The sequence below is a fragment of the Rattus norvegicus genome, chromosome 1, assembly GCF_036323735.1.
Source record: "Rattus norvegicus strain BN/NHsdMcwi chromosome 1, GRCr8, whole genome shotgun sequence".
Lineage (NCBI taxonomy): Eukaryota > Metazoa > Chordata > Mammalia > Rodentia > Muridae > Rattus > Rattus norvegicus.
This window is the reverse complement of record NC_086019.1, coordinates 25647737-25665807: the sequence shown is the minus strand read 5'-3', so window position 1 is coordinate 25665807 and position 18071 is coordinate 25647737. Positions and strand designations below refer to the sequence as shown.

General features: G+C 38.4%; 1 protein-coding gene across 4 annotated transcripts in view; it reads right to left on the bottom strand.

Moving 5' to 3' along the window:
- Positions 1 to 4001: 4001 nt before the first annotated feature.
- Clvs2 (clavesin 2) overlaps positions 4002 to 18071 on the bottom strand; it is a 107826-nt gene continuing 93756 nt past the window's right edge. For all 4 annotated transcript variants that reach the window (XM_063266042.1, XM_063266043.1, XM_063266047.1 and 1 more), the window contains 2 exons: positions 16924 to 17144; positions 4002 to 5082 (listed from right to left, as the gene is read on the bottom strand). In XM_063266042.1, coding sequence (XP_063122112.1) covers positions 4995 to 5082; positions 16924 to 17144 — 309 coding nt within the window. In that variant the 3' untranslated portion in view covers positions 4002 to 4994. The remainder of the gene's footprint in view (positions 5083 to 16923; positions 17145 to 18071) is intronic.

Below are 18071 nucleotides of genomic sequence, written 5' to 3'. Positions count from 1 at the left end.
ATGTCAATTATATAGATATCATTAAGATTTTTCAAAATATTTGAGAACTGGGTCATGCTAAAGATATTGTTTAACTTTAGTTATGTTTTATCTAGGTCTATTTTATTCACAAAAATAATAAATTCATAATCAACAATTATGAAAACATAAAGGACAGAAAAATTTTCATGGAAATCTGAAAGTGAGTCAGATAATGACAAATACCTTCTACATTGTCAACACTTGTCAACCCTTGCTCTGAAACGCAGTTATTATAGCAACAACAATTTGGTTTCTAAATGATTTTCATTGCTATAGTAACATTTGTACTCCTTTGAAAAATAGGTCCAATTTAAGCATTTCACTCCTCAGAAATTAAATTGTATGTTTTAAATGTACAGTCTAGGTGGATTCTTTCCCATGTTTTTTAAATAACAAACTTCATAACAGTATGTATGGGACTAAGTAACCTCTGGATTTTTATGAACTAAAACCTTGGATGCATGAAAACTCTTCTCCAGACTGTAAAGTTAGTCAGGGAGCTAATAATGCTGCAAAGGCAAGGCCTGCTTGTATTTCTATTTATCCACCAATAGGAAGTGCTGAGCAGTAACCAGTCATTACAATAGCTCATAGGAGCTGTTTTCCTTAGCTCAAAACAAGACAAGTCCATTTGTTCCATGTGTGCCTTTTCCTGTAGCAGCTTCACAGGTTCAAAGAGCACTGCTATTTCAGGCTCCCTGTTCACAAAGCAGGTCTAAACTGGAATGCCTATGGCCTACTGATGTAAAGCATCAATACCGTATGCACTGAAAGTTGAATTAGCACATGCTGAGACTTGGGTAGGGCCATTTTATTCTGTGTTGATAATCTTTCTGGAATTTCATCATGGCTCACGGCAACTTTTCAAGGAATAGTTAAGATATATGTACTCAATGAAAGAAGCAAAGGGATAACTTGTACCAACCCAACCAGGAGAATTCTAATAAAGCAGCAGATATACAGTCTCTCAGCAGACTTTCCTAACAAAACATCCTTAATGTACCGTGGATATGGTGGTAAACCTAAAGTTGTGTGTGGAAATAGAAGCAGCCCACTATGGTTCTAAAGGTTTCCTCGTGAGATGACTCATATCTGTTTCTTGTAGCCTAAAATGCTTCCTCTTTCATGGTCTACACTGTCTGTTCTGTTCCCTTGGGAATGTTACAGAAACCTTAAATGCTTGATTAAACGCTGCGACCTGCATAGCCATAATAAAGAGAACACTTTACAAGGTTTTTCTCTTTAAGGATATGAAAATTTTAATGCATCCAATGAGCATCTTCTATGACGTGGCTTATAGAATGCTGCAGGCCACACAAATGCAAACACATTTCCTGAAAAAAAATCATGCATATCAAATTTAACAATTTGCTTGAAATTTTTTGCTTAATACCTGTGGATTGATGTCTATATGCAGATGAGGGCAGGCACGAGATAAGGCAAGGCCTGTGATTGGGCAGTGAAAATGAAAGGCAGGGGCAAAGTTTTTAAAAGGTGGGAGAGGAGAGAAGGGGAGAAGCAAGATGGAGGAGAAGAACGACCCAGATCTGTGTGCCTTTAAATTGCCAGAGGTAGCTATGGTGTCTTATAAGGGATGGATAATCTAGTCAGGCAAGTGAAATCAATATCAATTGACTCTGAGTTTATTGTGTGACACTTTGTGGGGTGAGAATTTACTGATATAAATCTGATTAATAAGTTGCAAGCCTCTAGAGTTTTGATTTTAAAAGTTTACTGGAAATTGTGACTTTAGCCATAGTGGGCAGATGCTGGGAATGTGAACAGAGTCCACAGAAGAAACTGAAGGGACTAGCCATGGAGGCGGAGAGACTACCAGGGATAGAATAGTAAGAGGTCGCATGGTATGATGCTTGGTCTCTTCATACACTGCTTATTAATTACTACTACAACATTTTATAATATTTAACATAGTGCTCTGTTTTAAATAGCATGGGTTAAAGTTACTGCTTTCATCTTGTACAACAAACAATACTGTATGAAAATCATCAAACAACATCCTTGGAAATCTTTCTTCAAGTGATAGCTACCTGTTACCTTTACAATACTGAAGACCATATTGATATGTGGGTTGTTGTTTTTTTTTTAAGATAGTGCAAATAAATTGTGTATGCCATTCCTGGTGCTTTATTCTATTTTTAAAGAGACACTTCTTCACACTCCTTAGAATATATGTTATGATATTATCTTATTACCAAATAACAACAAATTTTGTCACCAAGAACATGGTAAGAAGTGCTTTTTGTTTCTAAGCCAGTTTTGGATGCAGCCATTTTTTTGAAACAATTGAAAGAAAGATAGAAATGATAGAACAGAAAAAGTGAAAAAATAAATTGGGATTTGGTGTAGGGCTCAAAGGTAGAACACCTGACTGTTACATTCAGGACTGGGGCCGATGTCCATCATCATGTTTAAAAAAAAAGTACAGAGCAATTGTCAACTGGACTATGCCAAATCGAAATGGTATCTCTTTCAAGTTCACAAATGTCAAGTAGTGACCATTTCAAAGCCAAACTCTAGGATTGAAAGTAAAAAATAGACTCCATCAAGGCCACCTAGTGTGAAAACATACTGGGATGCTCACTCACTAGATCCTCTACCATAAGCGGTGCTACGTGGTATAAACCACCACGAGGGGTGAAGTTTGCCTGAACAAATTTTATAAATTAGAATAAATATCCTTTGCTTCAGCAGCTTTCAACCCACATATAGAAAAATCAAAAGGCATCATTGTTTTAATTTGCTCATTCATTTTAAAAACATTCTAGACCATCTAGCCAACTTTCAGTTGCTCGTGTGAAGAGGAGCTGACGCTTGGCAATGCCAAATGTGGGATTAGAAGAGAGTGTGGATGACACTGGTTATTTTCATATGTGACACTAACTTTACAGTAGAAGTTAGAAGTTAGCTGGCCATGCTGGGGGCCTTCTGAAGCTGGTAGAATTCTGAAAACCGTCAACAAATGAAGCATGTCAATAGTATGAGATTGCCTGCCTGTGCTTACTTTATTCTTCCTTTATTCCAGAGACGCCCAGTGCCAGATGCATGTTTATAACAGAATCTATATCAGGTAGACAACAGCTTATACATCAATAACTGTCATTTCAGTTCTTCATGAATAGAATTGACCTGGCTTTTAATCCCCATTTCATGCCAATCCTCGACATGAGATCAGTCTACCCACACTATCATCACTATGACTCTGCACCCAATTAAAGTTTGTCATTCTTTCTTTAAGAATAAAGTAGTTGTTAAAAACTCATTATCTTTGTGATTTTGTAAGCATTAGGTAGCTTATGTTTCTGTGAATTGATTTGTTGATTCAACTTTGAGATTTGGGGTTTCATAATTATAACTGGTTTTTTTTTTGAAGTTTTTGGCTAATGTGAGACTCCTTTACAAGACCGCAAGATGCCTCGACATATACTAGTTTCTAAAAGATCTTGGAGGTATTTTGTTTGGAACAAAGAGTGGTAATTCTCAATCTCAAAATTCATCATGCCAAGAGCATGATAAAACTGTTGCCTTTCTACACAGGAATTAAGATGTTTAGCAATGGGTATAATTATACAATTTATAAAATGAGTCTTTAAATTATACACAAATTTGAATCTAGACTTAAACTGGTCTATGTCATCTTCTGTGTTCTCCATCACTTACTTTATATCTGTCAGATGTCATCTACTCTTTTCCCCTTTCCTGAGAAGAAAACATGAGCATGTAAGAACAACAGGATAATTCATTTAAATTCAAGAAAAAACTCTTTTGCTCTTCATTGCCTGCTACCTATCTTAGCATTGTTGATTCTTACTTTGTTGATTCTTAATAGGAAAGTAAAGCCATATTTATTAAGAATACACATATTCAAGATTCATTTTATGAAGTACTAAAATAGGTATCCTGAAGTCTGTCAAATGTTCTCATTTTCATTCTCTTCACCAACAGTCATTTTCCATGACATCTTAAAGGCTGTCATATCAAGAGTTTATTAGAACTCAATAAAATTATCTATGTCATATGTGAACATTTATATTTTTCAACACTTCCACAATGATCTGAAATTAATCCACATCTGTAAGTAGTAAATTTTATCTTCGAAATTGTCTGTCAAATGACTCTGAAACTAAATTCTCATTTACTTTGCCAAAGAATTTGGGTGGAAATATATTCTGAAGTACATCAGACAGGGGTTATAATGGGAACTTAAGTAAGAAAACATTGTGAAGACAGGCATTTAGACAAACAAACAAAAACAACTTAAAAACACATTCTTTTTCAGAATTCCTCATCTTAAGTGGGGAAACACATTTTCTTGAAAAACTCCAAATCAAAGGACAGAGAAGAGTTCAGGTTTGGTTTGGTTTCCCAGCTCATCAGCCACAATTTTTCTTCAGAATGTAGCCACCGATGTTTCCAGAATAGTTCCTCTGAAAGAAAAATCACTAAACAGAAAAACATTAATTATAACAATTTCTGGGAAATAATTGACCTTGCTGTGACCAAAGTATGTTTGAATACTGACAGTGTTTTAAAGAAAAACATTGAAACAATTCACTATGATAGCAGATATATGGCATCATAGGAAACAAGGATACATTAAATTAAATTTTATAGTGTATGTATGTGTTCTTATGCTTATTATTATAGTCCATATCACTGGCTCAATCCCGTGAGTCAATCTTTCCCAAATTAAATTACTACCAAAATTTACAAACTAGATATGAAGACTATATTGTATTTACAAAGAACTTGGCACTTACAGAATAAATTATTGACTTTTTAAAATCTAGCCCAGGGCACCCATGGTTTAGGCAAATGTGAAAGCCAGATGCCTTAAACATTATGCTACATAAACATGAATACAGTTGTTCAGCAGGCTAATCCCACAGTACTGTCCCTGTTTTAAGAGCCAGGACCTCCCATTTTTAATCCATGGTGTAAGGGTGGAAAATCTCTCAGTCCAGAGAAAGTAAAGGCTGCATGTTTTCTTCTTCACTTTTATCCATGCGTTTCAGTGCTGTAGGGTCCACTACTGATTGAGATCTGGAAAGAATAATGCCAAGGTCAATGAGTCAGCCCCAGTAATTACCCACAAATATTCTCTTCAGTCATTTTTTTTTTCTAATTCACCACTGCTTCCTCCATGGCCCTGAATTGTCTCAACCCTGGATCAAGACATTTATGAACTGTGGATTGCATACATGTAGAGTTTGGCATTAGAGTGAACAGACAATCCCCTCTGCCTTCCAGAGTTATGAACAGCAAGGGGTTCTATGCATAGAGTAATAAGATTGATGGTCTCCCGACAATTGAACCAGAATATTCTCTTTGAAATACTGATATTTTCTAGTATAGAACAGATATTTTCTGATAAAATATTTCTGGATGGAAAATGAAACTAATTGAAAGATGATTATGACATTTGTAAGAGGCTTAATTCCTGCTTTAAAATACCCTATAAAACAAATCCAAAATATTTATAACTTATTTCTTTATCATCTCTAATAATTACTCTAATAATCTCTTTAATTCAAAAGCTAAATCAACCAAAAATATCAGAATTTAATGTAATTTTGTCATGTTTCCCACTAGAGTATCCAAATAAAGAAACCATATGTTTGAATGCTTCAAGAAACAGTTAAAGTTTTTTAAAGTAAAAACGTTTATTTGGTCAGGATCTGCATGGAAATGCAGGGACAAGAATGGAGCAGAGACTTAAGAAAAGGCCATTCAGTGACCGGCCCAACTTGACATCCATCCCATGTGTACACAACAAATCTTAACACTATTACAGAGGCCATATTGTGTGCGTGGACAGGAGCCTGTCATTGCTGTCCACAGAGGCTCTACCAGCAACTGACTGAAACAAATGCAGATACTTACAGCCAATCATTGGATTGAGGTTGGAACCCCTATGGAAGAGTAAGAGGAAGGACTGAAGGAGCTGAGGGGATTGTAACTCCTTAGGAAGAACATCAGTGGCAACTAACCTGGACCCCTCAGAGCTTCCAGAGTCTAAGCCAGAAACCAAGAAGCATACATGAGCTGGATCATGGCCCTGGGCACATGTGTAGCTGAAAAGTGCCTTGTATGGCCTCAGTGGGAAAGGATGTGCTCAATCCTGTGGAAACTTGATGCTCCAGGGAAGAGGGATATTGGTGGGGAGGAGATGGGCATGGGAGGGTGGGTAGGGGAATACACTTTTAGAGGTGGGGGAAGGAGTAAGGGAGGAAAGAACTTGGGAAGGGGGTACCAGGAAGGAAGTCATACTTTTGGAATATAAATAAATACAATATTTTAAAACAGATTAAGAAAGAGAAAGCACATAATTTGAAAAAAACATATATATGTTATATGAGTATACTGTGCATTTACATATATATACACATACAACTATACATATATACACATGTACATTATACATATACATATATGCATATAAACATACATAAGTGTATACATGCATATATACACATACAAATATGTTTGTATACACACATATATGCATACACACATGTATGTGCTTTTGTTAATCTGGAATTGTATTCCAGATGATCATTAGGAAAGAGAATTAAAATGGGAGGGAGAGAAAACAATGACACATGCTAATATAGTGGCAGGAAGAACTCATTTTCATGGCTACGGCATTAAGAAGCAGATGCCCTTTTAGAGGCCCCTCTAGTCATTTCTTCCACACTGCTGCACTCTACCTAATTACTATTTGCTGCAGCAATGTGCCTCTTTGCAAACTTCACTAACTCCAGAAAAGGAAGACTCTCAGCTAAATTACAATTGTACTTCCTAATAAAAACAAATGTAATGGAACTAATTATATTATTAAAGTACAAGATTCACCAGAAAAGACTCAATTTATTAAATAAACAATTGTTTCATAGAGAAAAATGAATATTGAAGTATTCTTTATATTTTTTATTTATTTTTTTCATCTTTATTAACTTGGGTATTTCTTATTTACATTTTGATTGTTATTCCCTATCCCGGTTTCCGGACCAACATCCCCCTCCCCTTCTCTGTCGGTGTTCCCCTCCCCATCCTCCCCCCATTACTGTCCTCCCCCCAACAATCACGTTCACTGGGGGTTCAGTCTTGGCAGGACCCAGGGCTTCCCCTTCCACTGGTACTCTTACTAGGATATTCATTGCTACCTATGAGGTCAGAGTCCAGGGTCAGTCCATGTATAGTCTTTGGGTAGTGGCTTAGTCCCTGGAAGCTCTGGTTGGTTGGCATTTTTGTTCATATGGGGTCTCAAGCCCCTTCAAGCTCTTTCAGTCCTTTCTAAGATTCCTTCAACAGGGTCCCGTTCTCAGTTCAGTGGTTTAATGATGGCATTCGCCTATTTAATTTCTGTATTCTGGCTGTCTCTCAGGAGAGATCTACATCGGTTCCTGTCGGCCTGCACTTCTTTGCTTCATCCATCTTATCTAGTTTGGTGGCTGTATATGTATGGGCCACATGTGGGGCAGGCTCTGAATGGGTGTTCCTTCAGCCTCTGTTCTAAACTTTGCCTCCCTATTCCCTCCCAAGGGTATTCTTGTTCCCCTTTTAAAGAAGGAGTGAAGCATTCGCAATTTGGTCATCCTTCTTGAGTATTCTTTTTATTAATAACTTTATTCATTTACATTTCAAATGATATCCCCTTCTGGGTTTCCCTTCCACAAACACTCCATCCCATATCCCCTATTCCCTAACCCCTTTCCCCCTATGAGGGAACCCACTCAAACATTTCTGACTCACCGTTCTAGCATTCCTCTACACTGGGGAATCAAGACTCCATAGGACCAAGGGCCTCCCCTGCCATTAATGCCAGATAAAGCCAACCTATGTTACATATGTATCTGGAGTCATGGATCCCTCCATGTATACCCTCTGGATAGTGGTTTAGTCTCTGGGAGCTCTGAGATGTATGGTTAGTTGATATTGTTCTTCTATGGGGTTGAAATACCCTTCAGCACCTTCAGTCTATCCCCTAACTCCTCCATTAGGGTCCTGGGCTCATTCTGATGATTGATGGTATACATCTGCATCTGTATTGGTCAAGTGCTGGTGGAACCTCTAAGGGAACAGCCATACAAGGCTCCTAACAGTGAGCTCTTCTTAGCATCAGCAATACTGTCAGGGTTTAAAGTCTGCAAATGGAATGGATCCCTAGTTGGGGCAGTCTCTGGATGGCTACTCTTTCAGTCTCTGTTCCATTTTTATGTCACTGTCTCAGAAGAATGATTAGGGCTATCTTTGGTATTTGGTTGCCCCAACTATACTGTATTTAGTCTAGGGTTTTAATCTTTTTCTCTTATATGAAAGAAGAGGATGGGTTGTGTAAGATCATAGCTATTACTTCTATCTCTTCCCATGATAAGGAATCTGTCCTCTATAATTTTACCACTTATATTCAGAAGTTCTGGATAACTCCCATGTCTTTGTAGGGAATAACATTCCATTTTTTTTAATGGCTGGAGAAATAACTTGCTGGTAAAATTACTGCCATGCAAATGTGATGACCTGAGTTTGGATTTTTTTACACCAAATTATAAGCTGAGTATTTACCAGTGCCTCTAAACCCAGCTGGGGTTCTAGAGATAGGAGGATTCTTGAAGCTCACTGGCCAGTCAGTGTAATAAAATTGGTGAGTTTCCACATCAATGAATGACCCCTTTTCAGACAATGATGTACGAGGAGTCAAGGAAGGCACCTGGCATTGACCTCTGGGCTCCATATTAATGTACACCCACCCACCCACATACACATACACCTACACACATACACATACCCATACACATGTGAACATTTACATAGATACACCATGAAAAAAATATAGTACATAAAGTTTAGTAATCTGATATTTATTTATTCAGTAACTATGCAACTATAACAGGTTGCACCAAAATATTTTACACCTGCATTTCAGAGACAAGTATTTTAATACGAGTTGCTTTTATAGCTAATTTATTTGCTTTTTAATCATGGGAAGGCGATTAAAACTCCTAAGATTATGCTCTTTTACATGTATAATTGTGGGAGAACCCTACTTTGCATTGAGATTGTGAGTATAAAATATAATAACACAGACCTAAACCTCACATACACAAATAACCAGCAGAAAGGGTTAAGGAAGTAGCTCACAGAACATGATTGTTGGTTTACTGAAATTAGAACTGGAGTACATTTTCCTTACCATCTCTTACTCTCCTTATCAATAAGATGGGACTAGTACTATCATATAGTTAACTTCAAAAAACAGGAATGTCGATTTTTGCAAGTCAGTAGAATACAGATTAACATGCAGTAATAAGTGTTCATACAATTCAACAAAATGGATATATGCAACAAAGGAGCATTTCCAGATCATATGAATTCATAGTAGCTATGACTGCATTCATAATACCTGAGTAAGGACAAGCCAGCCAAAGTCCCTGCATGGATGAGCAGTTGGGGTGAGTGAGTGTTGGAAGAGAGGCAACTCATAAAGTACCAAACCTTCACTGAGATGCTATTGACAATTGATGACTTCTAAGAAAGAGCCAATTTTCTTTCTGATAGTAGTCTCTTAAAAGTTACTTACTATTCAACAAAATATATTAATCCTGCTGCATATTGCCACTATCTTAGGACCTGAAGGGTATAAGGTAAATGACATCCCAAGTACTAAAGACAGGCACACTCTGGTAAACTTTGCATGTTTTCAACTAACCATGTTCTCTCCCAGGCAAACTCAAACAGCAATACAAAACCCCAATAGGATAAAACCTTCCCACATTATAAGCATCCCTGAAAGAACAAGAACCTTTAAAACTCTATTCATCTAGTAGTAGATGGGCTAAGAGCCAGGTAGTCAGGAATGAAATCCGCCAATTAATTGGAGTAGAGAAGCAGGATCCAAACTGACTTCAAATTAGGGCTACAAAGCTTATCAAACAAGGACAATGTAACTCCATCAAAATAATGTTCTTGAAACAAGGCTAAATGCAGAACATATCATTAAAAGGTTATGACTGGTAGACTAGTAGACTGTTACTTTAAGACTTTCAATGTGAGTCAACAACATGCTTTGACTTCTTGCAATAACAGTTATCAACAGAATAGAAGCTAACAAGGTCAACACAAGAAATGTAGGCACCACCAGTTACGTCCAGTTCAGATGTTACATATTAGTCATAACTACTGACTGTAGGTTGCCACTGAAAGCCAGAAAATTACTCATTCTTTCTTTCAACTGGTGTGTAGTGAGCCACCTCAGAGAGCCCACTTTCTCCAGGAACTAAGCATTCAGAGCTCAGAATAGAAAAACACTGACACAAAGGACTCCATGAAGTTTATGCTATAAAGTAAACATCAAACTAGCCCCAGTCATTTCACAGCACATCTAAGTGCTATGAAAAAATTTAAAGGGAGAGTGATTGATATAAAATGACTGGAATGAGTAGCACATAGGAATGGGTGAGACTGAGTGGTTGAAAGTGGGGCAAGGAAATTTTGAGGATGTATTCGCCTGCTACTAGCTGCTTGAAGAGGCATGCAGAAAGGACTCCAGCCAGAGATGACCAGTAAAGGTTTGAGAGAGAGTCAAGATGAGAAGCTGAAGCACAGAGAGATGGTTACTATATCTGAAAGTAGGAGAGAAAGGAAGTGTGGTTACCTTGAGAAGCAATGTGGGTAGGGCCAGATGATATAGTGTCTTGTGAAGTCATAAGGAGTTCTTTATTCATGATATAATCTTCAGCCATTTAAAATTTAAATAAGAGTTGTATAATGACTTAAATCACATTTTTAAAAGGATTTTTGGATTTCCATGTGGATTACGAAGGAGAGAAGGGAAAATGTCAGAAGCCGTCTAGGATAGGATAAGGCTAGCAGCCCCCCCCCTTTTTTTTGCATGATCCACAATGCATGAGCTCAATGGCAAGGTCCCAAAGAGACTTTATGTCATGTTTGAGTCATGCAGCTGATATGACGTTCCCGCCATTATTAAACTAATAGAATAATCTCTGGGCATTAGTTCACCCTATTGATCAGATTTTCTGCAAATGAACTTAAACATGAACTTTCATGAATTAATGCTGTTGAGATGAATTAATGAATAGAATTCCTAATTTGATTCAAATAATTTTAAGAAGAAAGCTTTAAGAGATGGTCTTAGCTGCTTCTCTAGAAAGATGTAATAAAGTTAGAATCAAGTATGTAATGTGCCCATTCCTCATAATAGTAGTAAATAAAGGCTGCATAATAAGAAATAAAATGAGCTTTCATAATCACACTAAGAAGAGAAATAGGCTTGGTAAAATATGTGTCCAAGGAAAACCATTTAGGTCAAAGGGTAAAGCCACAGGTATATGCTATTGATAAGGCCACATAAAATCTGTTGCTTTGAACTTAGAGTGAGCATATTAGAATGAAACATTGCTTTGAATTTAATATCTGTAACTCCAATTTTATGTAATGTTTTATCTCTGAGGTAATTTCATGGAGAACATTTTGTTTAAGAAGGTATAAAATGGAGAGAAAGCAAATAAAGTTGGTTGGTTGGATGGTTTGTCTTGGGGAGCTCTGCCCCATCCATCCATCCAACCATCCATCCATCCACCCAAATATAAATGTCTGTTCGTCTATATGTACATGTAAAGGTATATACATAAGTTTGAGAGCGTGCGTGAATATTTGTGGAGTTGATTGAGACAGACAGCTCAGCCTGGTCAAAGTATGGGCATATGCATGTATATGTTTCTGTGCACATTTTCCTGCATGAAAGATTTTGGTTATTTTCCTTTCCTTCCTCTCTGGTTCATAAAGAGTTAACTAGCCTATCCAGAGAGGCTTCTGCCTGCCTGACCAGAGAAGGGGGTGCTAGTAATATTTTTTTTACCGAATTCCCTGCTGATAGGTAACAGGTATTAATAACCCAAGCAAGAGGTTTTTTAACCACAAAATGAACAAGAAAAAAAAAGGATATATTTTAGAAGTTATCAGCAAGCATTCAGTAGCATTAGAGAGCTAGAAGGCCAGAGGGAGGGAACAAGATAAAGATTGAATTTCAGAGGGCAGTTAGTAGCTGGGTAGTATAGATGTACACCTTTAATCGCAGAACTTGGGAAGCAGAGGCAAGTGGGTCTCTGAGTTTGAGGTTAGACTTGTCTACAGAGAGAGTTCCAGGATAGCTAAGGCTACAGAGAAGAACTTGTCTTGAAAAAAAGTGTTAGGAAATTCTAGGAAAGGAAAATGACAAGCATTGTGAGTGCAGGTACAGCTAAACTGAAGAGAGAAATATGTGCTTCTGATGGGACTGGGTAAATGATACTGTTATAGGAGAAAGACCACTATCCATTGCTTAGAGAGGAAACTAGAGTCATTACAAATGCCTGTATTCTTAGCTTTATTTATTTATATATTTATTTTAATTTTTTAAATTTTATTTTTATTGGTTATTTTCTTTACTTACATTTCAAATGTTATTCACCTTCACAGTTTCCCTTCTGCAAGGCCCCTATTCCATGCTCCCTCCCCCCTGCTTCTTACAGGGGTTCCCACATCCACCTACCCTCTCCTGCCTTCCAGCCCTGGCATTTCCCTATGGTCAAGCCTCCACAGGACCAAGGACCTCCCTTCATATTTATGCCAGATAGGGCCATCCTCTGCTACATATGCAGCCATGGGCCCCTCCATGTTTACTCTTTAGCTGGTAGTTTAGTCCTTGGAAGTTCTGGGGGAACATCTGGTCAGTTGATATTGTTGTTCTTCCTATGGAGTTACAAACCCCTTCAGCTCCTTCAGTCCTTCCCCAAACTCTGCCATTGGGGTCTCTGTGCTCAGTCCTATGATTGGCTGAGAGCATCCCCATCTGTACTGGTCAGGCTCTAGAAGAGCCTCTCAGGAGACAGCTGTATCAGGCTCCAGTCTGGGCACCAGAAGTAGTGTCTGGGTTTGGAAAATTTATACAGGAGCAATTCTGGGTTAATCCTTTTGAGATGGGTAAATCTCTCGACTGGGGGCCCTGCCTAACCCCTAGATATGGTCTCTTCAGGTTCTCACTCCCCTTTGTTGATCATTTTGCTAATGTTGGGTCCTGGGTGCCTCTCACTTTCCTTGAGATCTGAGACTCTCTAGTGAATAACCCTAGTTCCTTACCCCCCATTGCTACACACCTCTGTTCAATTTTCTGACACTCTGTACATCTCCCCCATCTCCTCCCACACCTGATCCTGCCCCATATTTCCCCTCCCCCTCCTCTCTCCCTCTTAAGTCCCTTCCTCCCTCTAACTCCCATGATCATTTTGCTCTCACTTCTAAGTAGGACTGAAGCATCCACATTTTGGTCTTCCTTCTTCTTGAGCTTCATATGGTCTGTGAGTTGTATCATGAGTATTCTTTTTTCCTAATATCCACTTATCAGTGAGTACAAACCATATGTGACTGGGTTGCCTCACTCAGGATGTTATTTTCTAGTTCCCTCCATTTGCCTGAGAATATCATGAAGTCATTGTAATAGCTGAGTAGTACTCCATTGTGTAGATGTACCACATTTTCTGTATCCATTCCTCTGTTGAGGGACATCTGGGTTCCTTCCAGCTTCTGGCTCAAAGGCTGCTATGCACATAGTATGTGTCCTTGTTATATGTTGACACATCTTTTGGGTATATGCCCAGGAGTGGTATAGCTGGGCATTCAGGTAGTACTATGTCCCCTTTCTGAGGAACTGCCAGACTGTTTCCGTGGTTGTACCAGCTTGCAATCCTACCAGCAATGGAGGAGTGTTTCTCTTTCTCCACACCCTTGCCAGCATCTGCTGTCACCTGAGTTTTTGATCTCAGCCATTCTGACTGGTGTGAGGTAGAATCTGAGGGTCATTTTGACTTGCATTTCCGCAATGTCTAAGGATGTTGAAAATTTCTTTAGGTGCTTCTGAGCCAGCAAGGATTCCTCAGTTGAGAATTGTTTGTTTAGCTCTGCACCCCGTATTTTAATAAGGTTATTTAGTTCTCTGGAGTCTAACTTCTTGAGCACTTTCTATATATTGTATATTAGACCTCTCTTGGATATAGGATTGATAAATTGGGCTGGGAAAGAAATTAGAAAACCACATCCTTAACAAAGTCACAAATATGAAATATCTTGGTGTGACTCTAACCAAATAAGTGAAAGATCTGTGCAATAAGAACTTCAAGTCTCTGAAGAAAGATATTGAAGAAGACCTCAGAAGATGAAAAGATCTCCCATGTTCATGGATTGGCAGGATTAATACTGTAAAAATGGTCATCTTACCAAAAGAATTCTACAGATTCAATGTAATCTCCATCAAAATTGCAACTCACTTCTTCACAGAGATAGAGTGAGCACTCAAATTCAGTTTGAACAAAAAAAAAAAAACCCACAGGATAGTGAAAACTATTCTCAACAATAGGAGAACTTCTGGGGTAATCATTAATCCTGACCTCAAGCTCTACTACAGAGCAATAGTGATTTAAAAAAAAACTGTATGGTATTGGTACAGAAACAGGCAGGTAGATCAATAAAATAGAATTGAAGACTCAGAAATGAACCCACACACCTATGGTCACCTGATCTTTGACAAAGAAGCCAAAACCATCTAGTAGGGGAAAAAAACAGCATACTCAACCAATAGTGCTGGCTCAAGTGGTGCCCAGCATGTAGAAGCATGCAAATTGATCAGTTCCTTATACAATTCCTCCTTATACAAAACTCAACTTCATATGGATCTCCACATAAAACAGATACACTGAATCTATTAGAAGAGAAAGTGGGAAAGACCCTCGAACCCATCAGGACAAGGGAAAGTTTCTTGAACAGAACACCAATGTCCCAGGCTCTAAGATCAACTATAGACAAGTGAGACCTCATAAAATTGCAAAGCTTCTGTAAGGCAAAGAACCCTGTCATCAGGACAAAATAGCAACCTACAGATTGGGAAAAGGTCTCCTAAATTTTATATAGCTCACATCCAGAGAGGCAAGTTACATTGTCATAAAAGTGTTTCTTTCAACAATCTGGAAGTCTCCAGATGAGCCCTCTTAATCACACACACACGCACACACACACACACAGACACACACACACACAGACACACACACACACTCATCACACACTCATGCATGCACACATACACTTAGAAAGAGAGAGAGGGAGAGAGAGAGAGGGGGGGAGAGAGAGAGAGAGAGAGAGAGAGAGAGAGAGAGAGGGAGAGGGAGAGGGAGAGGGAGAGGGAGAGGGAGAGGGAGAGGGAGAGGGAGAGGGAGAGGGAGAGGGAGAGGGAGAGGGAGAGGGAGAGAGAGAGAGATCCAAACAAACACACCACCACAGGTAGTGCAGAGAAATACTGAGAATATGTTTTAACAAGTTTTCTGTGAAAACTAAATATATTAACTTAAAGATGCACACTACAGGCCTTTTTATGATACATGTTGGAGTAAAATGATGTTTCAGTAGTTTTGCTTTTCTTAGGTGACATCCAAGGACAATTATTTTTATGAATTTTTCTTTTAAAGACTTTTTTAGAGTTGGAGAAACACAATGTTTTAGTTACACATTTGCTGATTTTAAATCCACCTCAGTACTAAACAGAATCTTCACAATGCTAACAAACAATAATTCAGGAGGCTAATAAATCCTCATGTTACTGATACTTATTGCATACAGATGTCACCTGAAGAGAGCTCAGAAGCCTAAAGTTGGCTTAGAGACAAACTTGTTAACACATGAGGAAATGATTGCAGGGAAACATTCCATTTCTATAATTTTACTCCCAGGAGATGTCCGGTTGCCTGTAGTGTGCAAAATACCATCATCATCATCACCACCACCACAACCATCATCTCCATCATCATCATCATTATCATCACAATATATTTGTTTGTGCATAAACACATGAGACAGAGAGATAGGGAGAGAGAGGGGGAGAGAGAGAGAGAGAGAGAGAGAGAGAGAGAGAGAGAGAGAGAGAGAGAGAGAAACAGTGACAAAAAGACAAAGAGAAACAAATAGAAAAAGACAGGCAGAGACAGAAAAGAAGGGAGGAGAAAAGAAAGAATGGAAAGGAGAAAGTATGTTTAGGACCGTGGGTAATACTATCTGAATCAGAGCCATAACCAAAGATCCACCAAGCATTCATGAGAAAAAGGTGCATGATAGGTTTTAGCATGACTAGTGAACTGTGTCTTCCTTGAGGAAGCTGGGAATCACACACTTTTATGAATGGTCATGTGACTTGAGTTATCTGTTATCATCATTCTGCTGCACTCTCCTGGGGTCTGGAGACGCCTGAGAATCAGCCATATTGTTTGCTACAGGAAGCAGAGGCAGAGGCAATTTTGCAGCATGTGTCTGCAACTCTCCCACCCACTAATAGATAGAAACAGGCATAAACCATTATGAGACAAAACAGGAAGATGGACTCTATCTCAACAATTAACTTTTTGATGATTAAACCTACAAAGATAGAGAGCTTGGCACACAAAATGGCTACCTTTAAGCAGACTAGACAGAGACACTGAACAGGTAATACAAGATGGAATATAGTGTTTGAAAGTCTCTCTCTCTTTCTCTCTCTCTCTCTCCTTCTCTCTCTCTCTCTCTCTCTCTCTCTCTCTCTCTCTCTCTGTGTGTGTGTGTGTGTGTGTGTGTGTGTGTGTGTGTGTGTGTGTGGTGTGGTGTGTCTTTGTGACCCTTATGACTTCTTCTAAGTTATTAATTGATACTATATGTTCTAAGAAAAAGTATCATTGCTGCTACAAGACTTTAAAAAGTTACCAAAAAGGAATAAGACACAAAAATGAAAACATTTATGGTGGGGAGAGAAAGTTAAACTCGGCCTGTCTCCTCCAAGCAGCTTTGCCCCTTCCTGGTCTCTCCACAGCATACCTCTTCATGGATTTGGGGGAGAGTTCCTTGTCCACTTCATTCACAGGCATGCTATAGGAATCCACGTTGTACTCGCTGTCATCATCATACTCATGGTCTAGCAGGGTCCGAGCCCATGTCCCCATGTCATAGGGCGGCAACATTCCTCCAAACTCAGAAGGTAGGATCTCAGGATGAATTAGCTGGTGTAGACTGTTCAAGTTGTTACCATGCAAAAATATCTAGAAATGCAAGGTGAGAAGCAGAGAGGAAACACATAGAGAAATAACTAAATATAATTCAAAGGGCATGGAGAATGGGTGAGGCTAGAAAAACAAATGCAAGAGGCTTATATGTCTCTTACAATCTTTAAGTCTCAATTCTATTAAGCAGACAAGACTGTACCATCATCTAGTATTTCATATAAAGGTCCTAAGGGTCAAGAATGTTTAGTTTTTGGAAGGACAGGCACTGGGCCAAAGACATAGGATCACAAAGTTGATGTTCTGCTTCTTTCATAGGGCCTTGAGCAGAAGCTAAGCTCCACATCACCTGGATTCATAATGAATACTGCTCAGTCAGCCTTTTTTCATGAGGGACTTATCAGTTCCAGAGCCATCCAAATTATCAAAGCCAAAAGCTGCCTTCATATCCATTGATTTTTATTGTCAATAAAAATAGGAATACTGTAACTGCTCTACTGTTGCTTCAAAATTTAAAGTGGATGCCATAAAGAAAACTAAATTAGCATCCCCATAAGAAACAGTAGAGTGAGGCCCATGTCCCACAGAGGATGTGTGATCTGCATTATTGCCAACACTCTCTATCCTAGAGATCTACATATTCACTGTACAAAGAAAAGCTAGAACAATGAATTGAAAGGGAAACATATCATAAGTATACTTAAATCATTTGTATTATTATCAGCAAAGTATTTTTATAAGATGAAAACTAATTCAAGCCACAATCTTAATTATTTGTTACCTCCATCAAATGCCACCACTTTCTCCATTCTTTTCACTAAGAATCACTTAAATATTTCTATTTTAAAATATGTTTAACATTTCAGATACTAAAACCCCATTCATTAGCATGTTGATAAAATAAAACTTTCCATGAAATAAGATTATACCAGTGAATATAAAACAATTTTCAGCAGTTAATAATAC